Genomic DNA, 17217 nt, shown 5'->3' on the forward strand with positions numbered 1-17217 from the left:
GAGGGCCCTTCTAGTCATACTAACTGTGAATCATACGCAGTTGTTCACAGAAAGACCATATGCCCAATGGCCTGTTTTCTCTCTTAGTGCATAACTGCACATCTTGGGGCAGGGCAGGGTGATAGCGACTCAAGCTGGAGACGAGGAGACCCTCTCTGTGGAGCTAATTTCATATTCCAAGAGGACACTGGCTCAAATTAAATTGATATGGCCGGCTGGGGGAAGGTCTTGAAAAGTGTCCAACTTTAATAGCGGAAATGCTAGACAGAAACTCTCTGTGCTCTCACTGTGATCCATTAGTGTGATTAATAATAAATATCCCCAGGCACTCGATATTGGAAGATGTCTTATCACCACTGTTCATTATTGCCCACCCACTATCTCTGGTTGTCTAGTCTGGTCACATTGTAGAGGTGACAATGAGTCCTAAAATATATCTTCTTCCTTGGGTGTGCCTGGTCACAGCTCAGGACTGAGAAGGTCACAGGTTCAGGATGGCGAAAAGAAGGCAGACTTTGTACTCATGGAACCTGGGCCCAGATCCCTGACTTGTTGTTTTAGTGCATGTTTGCAGTACATAATGATGACATTCCTTGTAGGGAACTGGTATTTGTACTTAGCACTTCTCAATTTTGTTTGTATCTCCTTCCCCTCAATTTACTCACCTTTTCTCCATCTCTTAGCCCCATTTCCTTTTGCAAGAGGATCTATCTCCTTACTTCCTGTTATAAATGTTTTATTTCACTCTTTATTTGTATTTTGGGTTTCTCATATAAGAGAAAGTGTATGATATTTAAGCATATGTGTCTGATTTATTTCACTTAATGTTAGTGTGTCAGAGTGTATACATTTTCCTACAAATGACTCATGTTTATCTTTTGGAGAGGATTAGTACTGCACTGTGTGTAAATACATTTTCTTTGTCCATTCATCTGTTGATGGACATATGGACCACTTTCAAGATTTAGCTATTATAAATTATGCTGCCATAAACATGAGTATGCATGTATAACTGTAATATGATACCTTTAACTCTTTGGGATGATACCTAGCAAAGGAATAGCTGGGCAAAATTGAATTTCTAGTTTTAATTTTTTGAAGAATTGCCATACTGATTTCCATAGTCATTGTACCAATGCACATTTCCATCAATGGTGTGGAAGAGCTTTTTTCACCCTGCAGACTTGTCTAAATATGTTATTATTTGATTTCTTTTTTGTTTTAAAGATAAAAGAATGAAAAGATATTAACAAACACACAGACATAAAGAAAACAACATAAAAACAATAAAAGCAATACAGAATTTCAGACAAGGTGATTGGAAGTTAACAATGGTTATTGTATTACATATTGTTATCTTAAAATTGGTTACTCAGAAAAAAATATAAGCATGTGAGATTGATCAAACAATTAAACATTAACTGTTCATTTCAATCCAGCAATAAAACTTGGTAGTACAATTATCTTTGCTATCTTGTATATGCATATATACATATTTTCCCTTCTTTCTTTCTTTTCTCTTTTCCCTCATCCCAGTTGTTCTTTCGGTTTGAGCAGTTTCTTTCCCATTCACAATATCTATTGTACCTTTTAGATTTTATTTACTCTTTTAGGTTCTTACATTAGGGAGACAATATGATGTTTACACATATGAGTCTGATTTATTTCACTTATGAGTATGGTCTCTATATTTGCATTCATTTAGCTATGAAAGCCTCAAGATTATCTTTATAGCTGAGTAATATTCCATTGTATAAAAATACCACATCTTTTTTATCCATTCCTCAGTGGATGAGCATTTGGGCTGCTTCCACAATTTAGCTATTGCAAATTGCGCTGCTATAAACATGGGTGCCATATATTGCTGTGGTATGATGCTTTTAGTTCTCCTGGAAAAATACCCAAAAGGGAAATAGCTAGGTTGAATGGGAATTATTGAATTTCTTGAGGATGGCCATTCTTTCTGGGGTAAGATGGAATCTCAGGGTTGTTTCCATTTGCATTTCTGTAATGGCCAGAGAAGTTGAACATTTCTTCACGTATATCCTAATTCTTTTGAGATGTATATTGAACTGTTGAGGGCTAAACTTTTAGCTGATGTTCATGAAGAACGTGAGTACTTACACTGCTGCTAATAGAAGGAAATACTATGTCAGAAAATTCATTTCTTTATAGAACTGTGTCAAACCATCCCTTGGACCTCTGCTGGAAATTTAGAATCAGGTCTGAAATAATGTCTTTTTAGTTGTACCTTGTGGTGGATTGACAACTGGTGGTCAACTTATAATACCCAGCTGAACTGAGTAAGCGTGGTGCTGGGTGTGGGAGGCCCACCTGAGGATTGTTGCCAGCAGCATAAGAGGCAGAACTAGAGAAGAAGTAAGGCTGTTGGGAGCTGGGAGAAGGTATAAGGAGCTGTTGGTTCTTTTGGAGAAGCTTATCATGCTGGCTTTCCTGATGAACATGGCTGTTTTCATCCTCCGAGGAGTTCAGGACCTTGTTGGCACTGAGAATATCTTCGATTCACTTTGGGGGAGCTCTGGGCCTCACTTTCATCAGCGCTTCCTGGCTCTGGAGGGGAAGATGGTGCACTGCTCAGTCTCCTGGAGAAGCTTGCTGCATTTGCTTTCTTGATGGGAACTCAGCTGTCCTGATCACTGGAGGAGCTTGGGACCTCAATGTTGGTGAGGATGGCTGTGGTACCTTTTGGAGGAGCTCTGGTTTTTATTTTGAGCATCGCTTCCTGGCTCCAGTATAGATCCCTCAGGCTGCTAGCACAGATCCTTCATCTTGCTGGCATAGATTTTTTAGCTTCCACCACTGACCTCTGGGCCTTCCCAGTGCAGATCTGTGAAACAGGCCTGCATGAGACATTGTCATGGGCTCTAAGCTTCCAGCTGGACTCATGGAAGGCATTGTTATGAGCTATAGGTCTTCAGCTGGACTCATGCAGGACATTATCGTGGGATCCAGGCCTACAGATGGTCAAGGTTCTTTGGTCTTTAGTGTGTGGACAGATTTCCTGCACTCTCTTGTATATGATTCTTTGGATGACTATTATGAATAACCTTATAAAATATGTGTCCTGTATTATATTCACATTGCAATGTCCCCCAAACCACAACATATCTTGTAGTGTTATAGGTGTAGGACAGTACTGTATCATAGCTCTGTGAATGTAAAATATCTTCTACCTACTTTATGATATGTAGTAGTGACCAGGCTTTATCAGAGCTGGGTTTTTGTTTTTTTTTTTTTTTTGCCTTTTTGAGACATGGTCTCACTATGCAGTTCAGGCTAGTCTTGAACTCACTTTGTAACCCAGGCTGGCCTCAAACTCTCAACAATCCTCCTGCTTGAGCCTCCCGAGTGCTGGGATTACAGGTGTGCACCACCATGCCTGGCTATGAGAGCTGTTTTAATGATGTTATTCTAAATGTTTTCTTTCATATTGATGATTGATAAATTGATAAAAAAAATCATGCCAGGTACCACAACAGTAACCGAACTTTGCCACTTTCTGTTGTTTGCTTTGTTAAATGGAACATTCTAAATATTTCCATAATTTTGTTCAAATGACTGCAAACCCTGTTAACGCTGTTGCTGCTAAGTATATATGTAATTATAAGTACATATATACATATAATTATATATATATATATAAAATCTGAATTGTTGGAAACTTTATCTGTGCTGTCAACTTTCAAAAAAGTTATCTCAGTTACTGTGCTGATCTGGCATTGTACAGAAATTTTTTTTTTTTGAGTTTTTTTCTGGTACTGGGAACTGAACTCATGACCTTGCGCTTGCCAGGCAGGCGCTGTGCAGCTGAGCTAAATCCCCAGCCCTGTACACAAATTAACAGCCATGTTGGTCTAGAAACATTAAACTTAAGTGTTTCCATTTGTACAGATAACAGACTGTATTTAATACGTAAGGTCTTACCTGCATGGGTTTGATTACAGAAACTAATAAAGTATTCTCTAAATAATGAAAATAATAAACTGATGAGGAATAAAATGTCATGATGTATATAATTTAAAACATTTTTGAAAGAATGATGAAGCAAACATGGCAAAATATTAACAACTGCTAGGTGAGGGGTATATGTGATTTATTATACTTTTTTCCTGCTCTTAATTTTAAAATTTTATCTATTTATTTATTTAGTTGGTACTAGGCTTGAACCCAGGGCCTTCACAATGAGGTACATTCCCAGCCCTTTCTCTTTTTTATTTAGAGTCAAGGCCTCACCAAGTCACTGCCAAGTTTCCCAGGCTGGGCTCAAACTTATGATCCTCCCGTGGGATTACAGCATTTAAAATAATTTTTTAAAACACTGTGACTCCTGGAGCCACGTGTCTCAGTGCAAAGTCAAGCTCTGCCAGCTTCTTTTTTTAAAGTTTGAGTTTTCTCATTTTTCCCACATAATACTTTATTTTTATTGGTACATGTTTGCAGTACATAATGATTATCTTCCTTGTGGGGAGTTAGTACATATACATAACACATCTTAATTCTTTATTTCATCCCCTTTCATCACCTCTCCCTCCATTTCCTAGTCCCTTTCCTTTCTGCAAAAGATCTCTCTCCCTACTTCCTATTATCTATCTTTCATTTTGCTCTTTATTAATACTTTGAGTTTCTCATTTAAGAGAAACCACGTAATACTTAAACTTGTGTTTTTGGATTTATTTCACTTAACACTATAGTCTCAAGGTAATACCTTTTCTTACAAATGACTTAAGTTTGTCTTTCTTTATGGTGGAGTAGTACTCCATTTTGTGTAAATACCACAATTTCTTTATCCATTTGTCTCTTAGTGGACACGTGTGCTGCTTCCAAGATTAGCCATTATGAATTGTGCTGCTATGAACATGGTATGCACATATCAGAGTAATATGATGCCTTTAACTCTTCTGGGAAGATATCTAGAAGGGGAATACTGGGTCAAAAATAATTTCTAGCTTTAGTTTTTTTTGCTACCAGCAAACCATGTGACTTTTGCATAAGTCACTTAATTCCTCAGATCCTTAATGTCTTCATTCTCTAAAATTTCTTGTGATGGTTACATGCAATTAGATGTTAAAATACCCGCACCCAGTGCTCATGGTAGATATCTCATTAATATTAACATAGTTTTGTCTTTCATTCAAGCTGGGTTATTTTGCTTGCAATAAATTAGTAGAAAACTGAGGGTAATTGAAAGCAAGATTTTCCTATTGATTAAATTTACATTTTCTGTCACATTGTGCCTCTTCCCCTGAGGGAGACAACAGTGCATTTTTCATCCTATTACCTTGTTTGCGTAAGGGCACAACTAGTCAAGTGTTCATGGAAGTGAGGATTGTGAGAAGGTCTCAAAGCGTGGAGCCTCAAATTGATGTTTGTCTTCATCTCTTTCTGACACGTTTCTCTCATGTGAATGGAGAAAAGCAACTTTGTGTATTCATTTGCTAAGGCTCAACCAAGAACAAATGTGCTGAGTAAAGCCTAAAAGACCTAATTTAGGTGTAAGAAGGGACTTCCCAACACTGTGAAAATGAAAAGCAGCCCACAAAAAGTTTTTGTGATGGGGAACTTTCAGCTGCTACCATGCGACAGACTGGGTGGGGGATTTCTTCATCTAAAGTATCCCCTGGATAGAGGATTGTTCCACACCCAGTTCATTTCTGCTGTCTCCTCTCTTGTACTGCACTATGTCCTCTAAAAAAGGATCGCCATTCAGAATGCCAAAGCTTCTTTACTGCAGTGAGCTTAGATGTAGGGTGAGAACAATGTACGGAGAGGTGCTTACAAGTCCAATTTCATCTCTCTATTGATCTTTACAGATACTTTCACATAAATCAGTCTGATGTAGTGCTTTTTTGGTGAAACCTGATACTGAATCTAGGATCTTCACTAGGCTGCATTTCTATCCCTTTTTATTTTGAAATAGAGTCTCACTAAATTGCTCAATTGCTAGATTACAGGCTTGTACCACCACACCAGGTCCTTGAAACTGCTTCTTAACTTTGTTTTTTATCTTCTTTATTGTCTCATATTCCTCATGGTAACCTTGGGTAAGTCCTTTCCTCTTTTTGATCGTTAGTTCCCCTGATTTGGAGTGAAGGCTGGAGCAAAAATGAAATATTCTCCTTTGATTTCTTACCTCTCCTCCCCAGAGTTTCAACCTTACCGGTCTCCCTCAGCTTCTCTTTCTACCTACTTCCTCAGCTACCACATCCTGTGAAACCTGTCACCCACAGTTGGACTCCTGTTGCCTACAGCTCTAGTAGTGCATTTAGCTGCTATGCTAGCAGCTTGACATTCTACTCAGCTCTCCTGTGCGTGTGTGTGTGTGTGTGTGTGTGTGTGTGTGTGTGAACATAGGGTGGTCATGTTGGTACGGGAGATGGAGAATGACACATAGGGGGTTTCCACTTTCTAGAAAGTTGGAGTCTCCAATCAACTTCTCTTTTCCCTTCAGGCATTTAGTGTAGTGCCAGGCCACCCCTAGGTACGTATGAATGAGGAAATCAGTGAATTTCTTAAACTCCTGGGGCAAAAGAGCCCACAGCAGTGTCAAAGAGTGTGATTGGCTGCCATTGCTAGCCTTGTTGATGAGGCTTTCTGGTAAATGCTGCTATACCTGAGGACAAACGCTCAGCTCAAAGAAATGGTCTTGACAAGGAGCTCTGTTTACCCTAGCACCGTCAATGAATCTTTTTTTTACTAAACTGTAAATTCTTTTATTAACAAGCATTATAAACAGATAATGCTAATCTCACTTAAAAACTATGAGTGCAACACAAGTGAATGTATAGCTTATGAATAAGGTAAGTATTTCCCATTTTAAAAGGCAACACACAACATAAAGCATACAAAAAGGTAAACAAAGAAGCTATAATATGGATACATGATTGATGTATTTAAAATGATACACATACAGTACATAATTAATGTTCATTATGTGAGCAATATGATTTTCTGATTTCTCCCCTCATGTTTCACTTTCTCCACAAACTGAATTGTGGACTTCCTCTTCTAAAACTGGTATAAGCAGGTTATCTTTGGACAGAAAATTATATTTCAACATAAGTTTAGTAAAACAATAACAAAATTATTTCCTTTTCCTATCCATGAAATAAATGCTGGTGATATGTATGATATATGCATGTGAAAATATTCTGTAAATCCTATGACATACAGATCTTAGTTTTGTTACAGATGATTCTTTGAAGCTAATGCTGCTGGGAAAATATTTATTGTTATTCAGAAGACATACAGCACCATAAAATATGTCTAGTGTAGTTTATAGAAGGACACGTTTAGAGTTTTATGAGCTGCAGAAGAAAAATCCATTGTTCGGTTGCTGTTATCTGAGTACAAGTATCTGGATGGCATTCACTCTGAAGCTTGACAGCAAGTCCATTTAGTTCAAGGCAGAATTGCCTTAAATGTTCACTCTTCCATATCTTCAATTTGACTTTCAAGTGGTTCTAAAGTTCTGTCAATATTGGAGTAATTTTCCCTTATGTTCTGTTGAATATACTGCAAGCCTATTGTTCATTTCATCAAAGGACTTATTAGGCCAGTTATAGAAATCCTAGCCTTTGTGCTTAGCCCGTTCTACCTCAGTGCAAGTGTCCCCTCTACCATAACCATAGAGCCAAGTTTGGGGTAGGAGTAGGGGTAGGACGTCTGTATCTGGAAGACCAGGATGTTGAGGGAAGGCTGTGCCAGGCCAAACCCTGGGAGGGGCCCCATCAATAAATCTTGGCAGTAGTGAGAAAAACTGAGGCACATTGGCTGATGGTACTGTTAATTGGGAAAGGAGTGGAGGGGGAAACAGGATTGCTGGTTCCTGGGTGAAAATACAAGCTGCTATGCAACCCTACTAGGCACATTTATCATTCTAGGCAGTCCAGTCTGCTTCCTTTCTCACCCTTTCATAATGGCACAGTGGGAAAGAACCTTGGAAGCCCAGGAATTCAGTTTTTTGTTACAGAAAAGACAACTCAAGACCAGTGAGGAGAAGGGACTTACCCAAGACCACGCAGAGGTTACAGAGTGAGTTAATGGCAGAGCTAGGAGTAGAAGCCAGGTGCCAGGAGTGCCTTGTTCAAATATCCTTTCCACTGTCCCACACTGGGTCGCAGAAGGTGCTCAAGCCATGCCTCTGCACAACTGCCAGTGGAGAGGGCAGAAAAAGAACTATGGCCAGTCAAATTTGAACTGAAATTCAGACTTAACTGTATGACTTCTCCTATCTAGAGCAATGCTGTCCTGGGATTCTGTGGCCTCAATAGGAAGTAGAAAGGGAGCTCTCAGACACACCCCCAAGGGCCTGGACAGTGGGTAGCATCTCATTTGAGGGAATAACAGCCTCATCAAAAACTGAATGTATTGAGGAGGGGCTAAAGGACCAGGGCACTGATCTGAGGAGAATGGAATGAATTTGGTCGAAGAAAGAGAGAAGAAGACAGATATCAAGAAGATCTCAATTCTGATGAAAACGAGAACCAGAAGCAAGCAAAGATAGGGAGGAAATGTAATGAGAAAAGATTACCCCACAGAAGACAACGGGGTAGAATGAGGTGTTGGAAGAGTTGAGGTGGTTTAGCCAAGAGAAGTTTCCTGGGGACACAGAAGCTTCAGACCTCTGAGAAGCAGATAGGGACAGTAGAGAATTAGTTGTGGCTCCAAGGAGCAGAGCTGAGATCCACAGTTGGAAATCACTGAGAACAAGAGTTCAGATACACTCAGGAGGAACTTTCTGAAAAACAAGGCTGCCTTGAGAGGAAACGGGCAGTTTTGACAGGTATTGAGTTTCCCGTCACTGGAAAGTTGCCTGCAAGGACTGCGCAGCATCTGCCAGGGTGCAGCCCCGCGTCCTGCTCTGGCCCTGAGCGAGGGGATGGGGCCAGATGGCTCAAATGTGGAAGGTTAGGAACTGTGAGGAAGGTGGGAGAGGGGCACGGTGGGCTTCAGTCAAGACTGGAAGCCCCACGTTGGGCTGCCCGGGCCCAGACCGGCTCCCCTGGTCGCTGGAGTGGCTGAGCTGGGTCGCGCCGGGCTGGGCGGGGCGAGGCCGGCGGCTGGCTGGGAGGCGGGAGTGAGGGCGGGGAGCAGGAAGCCCGGCCACATAAAGGAGCGGGCGGCGCAACGGGGGCGGCTTTTTCCTGGGTGGGGTTTGTGAAGTCGCGGCCCGTTAGCAGGAAGCGGAGCAGTAGCCCAGACGCTGGAGAGGAATCCAATCCGAGCCCCCCCTCGGTCCCCGGAGTTCGAGCCTTGCGTCCTGTGTTCTCAGATCTGCCCGACAGTTTCCATCCAAACTTCGCCAACTCGCTTCCTTTGCCGCCACCATGCCGAAGACGGTGAGTGCGGAGATGGGCGCTGTCGACCCGGGGGGTTCTAACTGCCTCCTCCTGTAGCCCTACACGGATGGCTGCCGGCTTGGCCCACTACCACCACCGGCCGGCTTGGGACGCCGCGCCCTCTGCGGTGGCCCGCGGTTGGGCGGGGACGCGAGTCGGGACCTGGTGTGGCAAGCCCGCGGGAGTGAGGGGATGTCCAGGCTAGAAGCGCGGACAGAGAGGGGCTGGCCTCTTTCTCAGGTTCCAGTTCTCTGCGTCCGTAATGCGACAGTAGGAGAGGCTTCGCTTGGGGCCCAGGGTTTCTTAGTTCCCTGAAGGGCGTGGGCGCAGGGAGGAGAGCGCCAGTTCGTCCAACTCCAAAATTTCCCCGGGCTCAGAAATTGGCGCTTTTCTGGGGCAAGGCTGCAGCTGTCCAAAGGGCCATGGGAACAGAGAAGCGGGAGTAGGGAGCCGCTGGGGCGGATCCCGCACCCCCGCTCCCCTTTCCGAAAACCACCCCGGGCAGCTTCAGCTGTTCGTGTTTCCCACTCGGATGTGAGCAGACAGCAACATAGTGACACATCATCCAGGTTACCCCCTTTTACCCAGCAGTGCCAACAGTTCACTAAGTGCTAGTCTGAGAGGCCTACCCAGTCTACTGGGGAGAGGACTGGCTTCTCCCTTCTCTCCACCCGCCAAAACGCTGCCTTTCCCATTGCTTAGTGCCTCTCTGTCCTCTCAGGACTGTTCTGTGGGGTGTGGGTTCTCTCCTGTGGGGCCACACCTTTCTAAAGTGGTGGTTGATTTGGGGATCTGGTTGATCTCCACCCCCAATGGCTGTTATGAGAAGAGTTAAAGCCTCCTAGGAGTGGGGCCTAGGGGGGCCGGATGCCCAGGAGGGAGGGAGGGGGGAGGGGTGTGCCTGACTAATGAGCTCTGCTTGCTTTTGTGCAAGTCATGCCAAATGGCTGCTGGGGCCCTTCCCTTGTTTAGGAATGGCGGGTGATCACTTTGGCTTGAGTCTTTTTGGCCAAGCAGCGCGTTGAACTGGCTTGGGCTATGTGGTGCACCCAGACCCACCTCCCTAGGGCTGACTGAACTTGTAGAGCTGAGATAGTGATTGGTAGCCTTGGGGAGGGCTGGGGGCCCTTGGAATGAGGGGAGGAGAGTGGAGGGCCCGGTTCTTTGGGTACATGGTGAGGTTTAGCTTCCACATTGCTGTATTTCAGCCTCACTACCAAGTCATTCTTGTTTTTCCAGAACCGTGACCTTCAGAAACACCAAATTTTAAAGAAGTATGTGTCTTCACTATCTCTGTCTTAAATTGCCCGTGGTTTTATGAGTTTGGCCTTTACCATACTTTCTTCCCAAACTCCTCCCCCTACAAAGTGAGAGAGAGGTTTTGCAAAAGAAGCGGGGGGCACTGTCTGCCAACACAGGATTACAAAGGTTCTTCCAGGAGCTTCTGGATTTCTTTCTTTGGCTGATTCCTGTCTCATAAGGTGTGGCTTTGCCCACGCATTGCAGTGGATCTCTGAGAATACACACTGCTCAGTGGCCTCTCTTCCCTATTGGTATATCTCATTCTAAATTCTGAGACATCTGGAAATTGCCTCTAAGTTGCATTAACTATTGTATTTCAGACAGAAAATGGCAAAGAAGACAGTATAGTGATCTTTTCCCTGGATATGGAGAAGGGTTAGAATATAAGCTATTTCAGGTCAGGTCTGGTATATTAAAAATACTTCAATACTAAAGGTATGTTTATGCAGATTGAAGTATGAATCACGTAGGAAGATGAGGGTTGAATTTTCATAGACTAGAAGTGTTAGGAAGTTTTTCATGCTGTTTAACTTAAGCAAGGTTGACTTGGGAAAAACAACTTATGATGCTGTTGAGACCATAGAATCTTAACCTGAAAAGGACCCTGGAAACTATCTATCTAGTACAATCCTCTAGAAAAGAAAAGACTAGCAAGGGTATTAGGTCTAAAGGAAAGTGGCTAGCTAAGGGGACCTGGTCAATTGAACCAACATGAGGTCCAGAATTTCTGATGTGCGTCCGTTGACACTGTAGTGTGAACCAATGACTGAGTTCTTAAAGTTTGAATTCCCTTTCTTTCCTTACTTTGCCCACTATTCTCAGGCATGCATAGTTCTCAAATAAAAGGAAATAGTTAACGTGGGCAGAGTAATTGGTGGTGCCATTTGTGTGGCCTCCTGGTAAGATCGGGGAGTGTCACAGGTGCCTCTTGTTACCTTTTTCATTCCTCACCCCAAGGCTGAGCCATCATGAGGCCTACCCTTGTTCAGTGAATTCCATCTGGTAACCGTAATGAAGAGGGAAAAAATTGCCTCTTCTCTACTTTTTCGTCATGGTGTGCTTTAGATTGTTCCTAGCATTTGACAGAGAAGTGTAGTGGAAAAATCAAACCTGTTCATTCATATGAACCATGTCTATGATCTACAGTCAGTTTAACTTTTATATTCACTTGTTTCTTCTAGTCAGGCCAGCCTCCTTTAACTGTTAAAACATGCCTGTCTCCCCTACCTCCTTCTTGCCATTCTTAGACTTTGCTTCTGGTTGCCAGTTTCCTGAATCTGCTTTAATACCCCAAATGGATAAGCTTATTAACTGCCATCTATACCTTCTGATAATAAGACAGTTATAAGTAGAAAAAGTCTTTCCTTCTACTTGCTCTCTAACTTTTCTTTTAAAGATCATAAGAGCTTTGAGGCTCGGATTCCCTAAACAGAGATTATTTTGAATTTTCAAGATGTTCTTAAGTTTTTTGCTTCCCTCCTTATGATTTACTAAAAGTTAGAGTTTAAAAGGCTGTCCACAACTATCAAGTCCAACACTTCTGTTTGTAGAGATGGGGAAATTGAAACCCATTATAGGGAAGGACTAATCGAGAGTGATGCAATGTGCCAGTGGCAAAGCTAAGGCTTAAATGTAGGTCTCAGTTATAGGGTCAGTCTTGGTAAAACCTCTTTGATTTGGTGGATTTTTAGCCCTACATCAATAAATCAGAGGAAAGGTGATCAAATGGTCATTTGATGGTACCATTCATGTTACGAGACATAGAGCCTAGTTGCTTGAAGTATTTGAGGGTTTTTGGGTCTGCATTCAGCTAAAGTTTAACAGGGGCTGTGTGGACTGTTTATTTTTCTGCCATTCCTAGCATTGCTTGAACTACTTGAGTGGCACTAAAGTGGTACTTGGCAAATATGAGGCAGAATATGTCTTTTAACCCTTGAACCAGCCCTGACTGTAGACTTCAAAATGGGGCAAGGGATCAGGGATAGAGGTTGTATAAGAGAGGCTTCTGCCTCTCCATGTTTGATTCTCCAGTTCATGAAACTCTTCGTGAAAGTGCGGATGATAGAGACAGAGCAGGAACCACCTTGGGAATTTCCTTTAGGTTTGTCTTTGAAGCCGGCTGGGTATAGAGGGTCTGGTAGGGCCAAAGGGTCTTTGTGGGACCCTCAAAGGCACCAACTAATCTGTAATCACATATTTGCTTGGGGAAAGAAAGGTTGCTGGGAGAGTCAGTGATGAATCTGCTAACTTACCATTATTCAAGAAATACCTGTAACAGTTGCCTGTTTTAAGATTGGTGTTCTTTTTTCTTCCCTCTTCTCATGCAAGTGCTTTACTGACTGGTGGAGCTGTAAGGGATATTTAGAGGTCATCTGGTCTATCCCTCAGCCTCTAAATCTAATTCTCTCTGGATGAGATGAGATTATAGCTACAATTATTTTGAACTCTCTTCTAATGGTGTCGCTTGGCAACAGCTTGTCTTAGGTTCCTTTGTATATTCCTAGGAGGTCACCTACCCACCCACTTCAATTTATAGACTCAGTGTCCCTGGATGGGACAAGATCTAGCTACCAATACTTTCAGGGTTGGGCCTTGCATGGCCAGAATTACTCTGATCTTCAAAGACAGAACTGGGGGGCTGGGGATTTAGCTCAATGGCACAGCGCCTGCCTGGCAAGTGTGACGTCATGAGTTCGATTCGCGGTACTGGGAAAAAAAACACAAAAACAAAAAAACAAAAACAAAAAGATAGAACTGGGTCTGTGTCTGATCTTTCGTGAGTTTATCTTTCATGTGCTTCTTTCTTAGGTAACAATCTTTTCTCCCAATTACCCGTGTTCTCTTGCCCCAAATGGGAAAAAAAACCCCTAAGGAACAAAAAAACAAACAAACAAAAACAAGAGTACAAAGTGGTCTTTTTTGAGAAAGTTTATCGGGGCCTGTCTTTTCATTATTGACTAGCTTTGCTGTTCATCCCTCCCATTTCATGCTTGACAGAGCTGAAAAACTAAAGTTTCAGGTTCTAATTTGTGGTGCAGGACCTGTCACTTTGCAGAGTTAGCTCAGGATTACATGAATTTGGAAGGTAGGTGTTGGAAAGTAAAACTGAACTGAGCATTTTTCTTCTCTTTCTGTATAAGGAGACTTTCTTTCTTGTTTTCACTTAGTAAAGTAATCCAAAAGAATTAAGCCCTTAGGAAAGTTCTTCCCTGCAGGCCTTCACTGCCTCTACATAGGCATGGGGGAGAAATGCTAGTAATAGGTAAACTCTTGGAATCCTTCCAGTACTGATGTTCTTGAGAGCCTTGCTGATACAACCTTGGGCTTCTTGTTTCTGTGTTCATTCCTTCAGGCATTCTTTCTTCAAAGTTTGAGAACTTTCTTTGTGCCAGAAAGTACTGAGTATAAAAAGCAGAATAGCATTTACTACAATGTATCTTCTGTCGCTTATGCTTCTGGAGTGCTATTTCCTCCTGAGTGTGAGTTCAGAATGGAGTTGGTTTGTTTCATTGGACAAGAATCCTGGTGTGAGTGCTCTTGGCCATTTCTTCTGAGTCTGGAGGGGAAGGGGTTGTGTCTTTCTTTACTGAGGAAAGAATGAATCTAAGTGAGACTATATTAAGAAGGTTATGGGTTGACTGAAGAGCTCTGGACAAACACCAAAAGCTTTATAGGTTTCCCCAGCTTTCTTCTCACATGTCCCAATGCCTGCATGATGGTAGCATAGGTTATGTTTCTGATTTCTTTCTAATCAGATGAGGGTGTTAGATATACTGGTAGATACTGAGAAGTTGGTGGGCGTAAACAAACCTTTTAAATATTTACCACTAGTGAGCTGAGGGCCAGCTGTTGTGGGGTGAAAAAAATGCATCTGCACCTAAAGCATCCCAGAGATCTCCAGCCTCAAGCTTCCCCTCAGCTGATCTGAATGGTTGGGGTTTCTCACAAGTGCTTTGAGCTACAGAACATCTGAGCTGGCCTTATTTAAATCATCTAGTTCAGTCTTTATGCAATTTATGCTTTCCTGTCTGCTTGCCTGCCTCCCTTCCCTTCCCTTCCCCTTTCACTTCCCCTTCCCCTTCCCCCTCCCCACCCTTTTCCCCTTCCCCTTCCCCTCCCTCTTCCCCTTCCCTTTCCTCCCCTCTCTTTTCTTTTACTGGGGATTGAACCCAGGGCTTTCACACTGAGCTACATCTGCAGACCATTTTATTTTATTTTTTTAAATTTTGACACAGGGTCTTGCTGAGTTGCCCAGGCAGGACTTGAACTTTTGATCCTCCTGCCTCAGCCTTCCAGAGCTCTGGGATTACAGCTATACACCACAATGCCCAGTTAGCCTTTATATTTTCAATGAGGACACCATAATCCAGGCAGGTGCTTGTGCCACTGAGCTATATCCCCAGCCTCTAGGACACCATAATCCAGAAAAGGAAGACATTTGAATGAATTGCTAAGAGGGCCAGGACGAAATCCACCTTGCCTGGCCTCTAGGCACAGGAGGAACTTTGAATGCCTGCCTTCTAAATGGCACTCTCTACGGGGTGCTCAGTGTTTTCTCCCTCTGTGTGGGGGGTAACTTAATCCTGGAGTTACGGTCATGGGAAGAGCAAGTTCCACGTGTGCAGAGCTGACTTCAGATGCTTCTTTTTATGGAAATACTTCCAGCTCTGGTCCCATCTTGGGAACTCTTTGTAGCACTTCCTAGGAAGGTATTCTGCTTGGGCTGTGGAGGGTGGCAGAAGGTAGCTGTGTGGGCTGAAGGGAGGCAGGAAGAGGAGACCTGTGTTTTCCTGCTTGAGACTGGGCCTTGCTGTCCTAAGAGTCTTTAGGGAGGAGGGCTTTGTTTTCCTTATTTATAGCCAGAGGGGTTAATCAACTTGTTAGTGCTTACCTTCTGAGGTGAGTGTCATGGTGTACACCTGGAATCCCACAAGTTTGAGGTCAGCCTGGGAAATTTAGTGAGACTTTGTTATAAAATAAAATAAAGTAAAATGAAATAAAATAATAAAATAAAGGGCAGTAGTAGAGCACTTGCCTAGCATGCAGGAGGCCCTGGGTTCAGTCCTTTCTATGGCAACAAAAAAGGGTGGGGGACCTTGGCTTTCTTTACCACCCAAGTCAGAGACCAGTAGCTCTCCCACTGGACTTGTCTACCTTGGAAGAATAACTCTTTTCACTCAGGGGGCAAAAACTTCCAGAGAATTGACTCTTTGTGATTACATTAACATGGTGGCTACAATGGAGTTCCCCTAATTAGCTTCTGCTATAGCAGGTTTCTTCTGGGACCTCAGAATGACTTTCTGCTTTTCCTGTCTCTCACACAAATTCTTTGTTTTCTCTTTGCCCTTTTAGAATATGAACTCTGACCTCTTTGAATTCTGACTCAATGTTCCAGCTTGACCAGTCCTTTGAGTTAGAACATTATGGTGTTTTCCTTTCCAATTTGGTGACAGTATATGGCTGCCATTGCAACCAGTTGAATGCAAACTGGACTCTCTCAGCCGCAACACTTAACCACTCACTGCTAGGTGCTTGGTAGGCCAAATCTGGGGCAGGCAGTTAGTGAAAAAAGGACTTTTCAGGCCTTCGTAGAAAGAGGGCATACAGTCGTATTGAGAAGGACACACTCAAAACAAGATTTCCTGGAGTCATATCCAAGCTCTGTGACCAGCTAGTTGTATAGCCTTGGCCACGTTAATTAACTCTCTTCTCCCTCCCCTCTCCTCCCCCTCCCTTCCTTCTGTTGCACCTTTGTCTGCATCCCACCAGGACCATAACTCAGCCCCAATAGTAAATTAGAGGGACAAAGTTTAATGAAAGGCAGACATTTTATTTATAAGGAGGAAAAGGAGGAAGAAAGAAGAAGACAGCTACTTTTATAAGAAAAACTCAGGGTAGGGGGATCTGAAGAGATGGAGGACCCGTGGGCCCTTCGTTCTTAGCAGTTTTTATGGGGTGGTGTGAGTGATTCTTTTCCCTTCACCCAGAACTAACCTCTTCTCTTCTCTTCTCTTCTCTTCTCTTCTCTTCTCTTCTCTTCTCTTCTTTTTGAGGTGAGGGCTTCCTATGTTTTCTGGGCTAGTCTCAGACTCGTGGGCACAAGTGATTCTCCTGTTACATCTTTCTGAGTAGCTGGAATTATAAGCATGCACCACCATGTTCATTTTAAGTAACTGTGCCTCTTTTTGCTCAACTGTAAAGTGAGGATAATAATAGTGCCTAATCTCATAGGGTGGTTGTGAGGATTGAGGCAATTCATATAAAGTGCTTATAACTGTGTCTAGCATCTAATACTGCTATTCAAATTATTGATATCATTTTATAAATATACACTGAAATAATATGTATATAATTTACTATTGATGAATTACTATTAATGAATTTATTATTTACATGCCCATTTCTATTTTAGGTGGGATAGGTAAGAAAAAAGTTAAGAAAATTCATTCTTATCATTTATTGAAGTTACTATGTACTGTTTACTTCAAGGGATATAAATGAATGGAGGATACAATTTCTGCCTTCAGAGAACTTTGGTTTTATTAGGGGTTTAGGG

General features: G+C 42.6%; 1 protein-coding gene and 1 pseudogene across 1 annotated transcript in view; one reads left to right on the forward strand and one right to left on the reverse strand.

The window, feature by feature from the left end:
* Positions 1–6982: 6982 nt before the first annotated feature.
* Positions 6983–9349, reverse strand: LOC102024792 (annotated as a pseudogene).
* Positions 9147–17217, forward strand: part of Msn (moesin) — a 68523-nt gene continuing 60452 nt past the window's right edge. Inside the window, exon 1 of the mRNA XM_005401573.2 lies at positions 9147–9359. Within this exon, the coding sequence (XP_005401630.1) occupies positions 9348–9359 (12 nt within the window). The 5' untranslated portion in view covers positions 9147–9347. The remainder of the gene's footprint in view (positions 9360–17217) is intronic.

The sequence above is a fragment of the Chinchilla lanigera genome, unplaced genomic scaffold (genome assembly GCF_000276665.1).
Source record: "Chinchilla lanigera isolate Chin_1 unplaced genomic scaffold, ChiLan1.0 scaffold00074, whole genome shotgun sequence".
Lineage (NCBI taxonomy): Eukaryota > Metazoa > Chordata > Mammalia > Rodentia > Chinchillidae > Chinchilla > Chinchilla lanigera.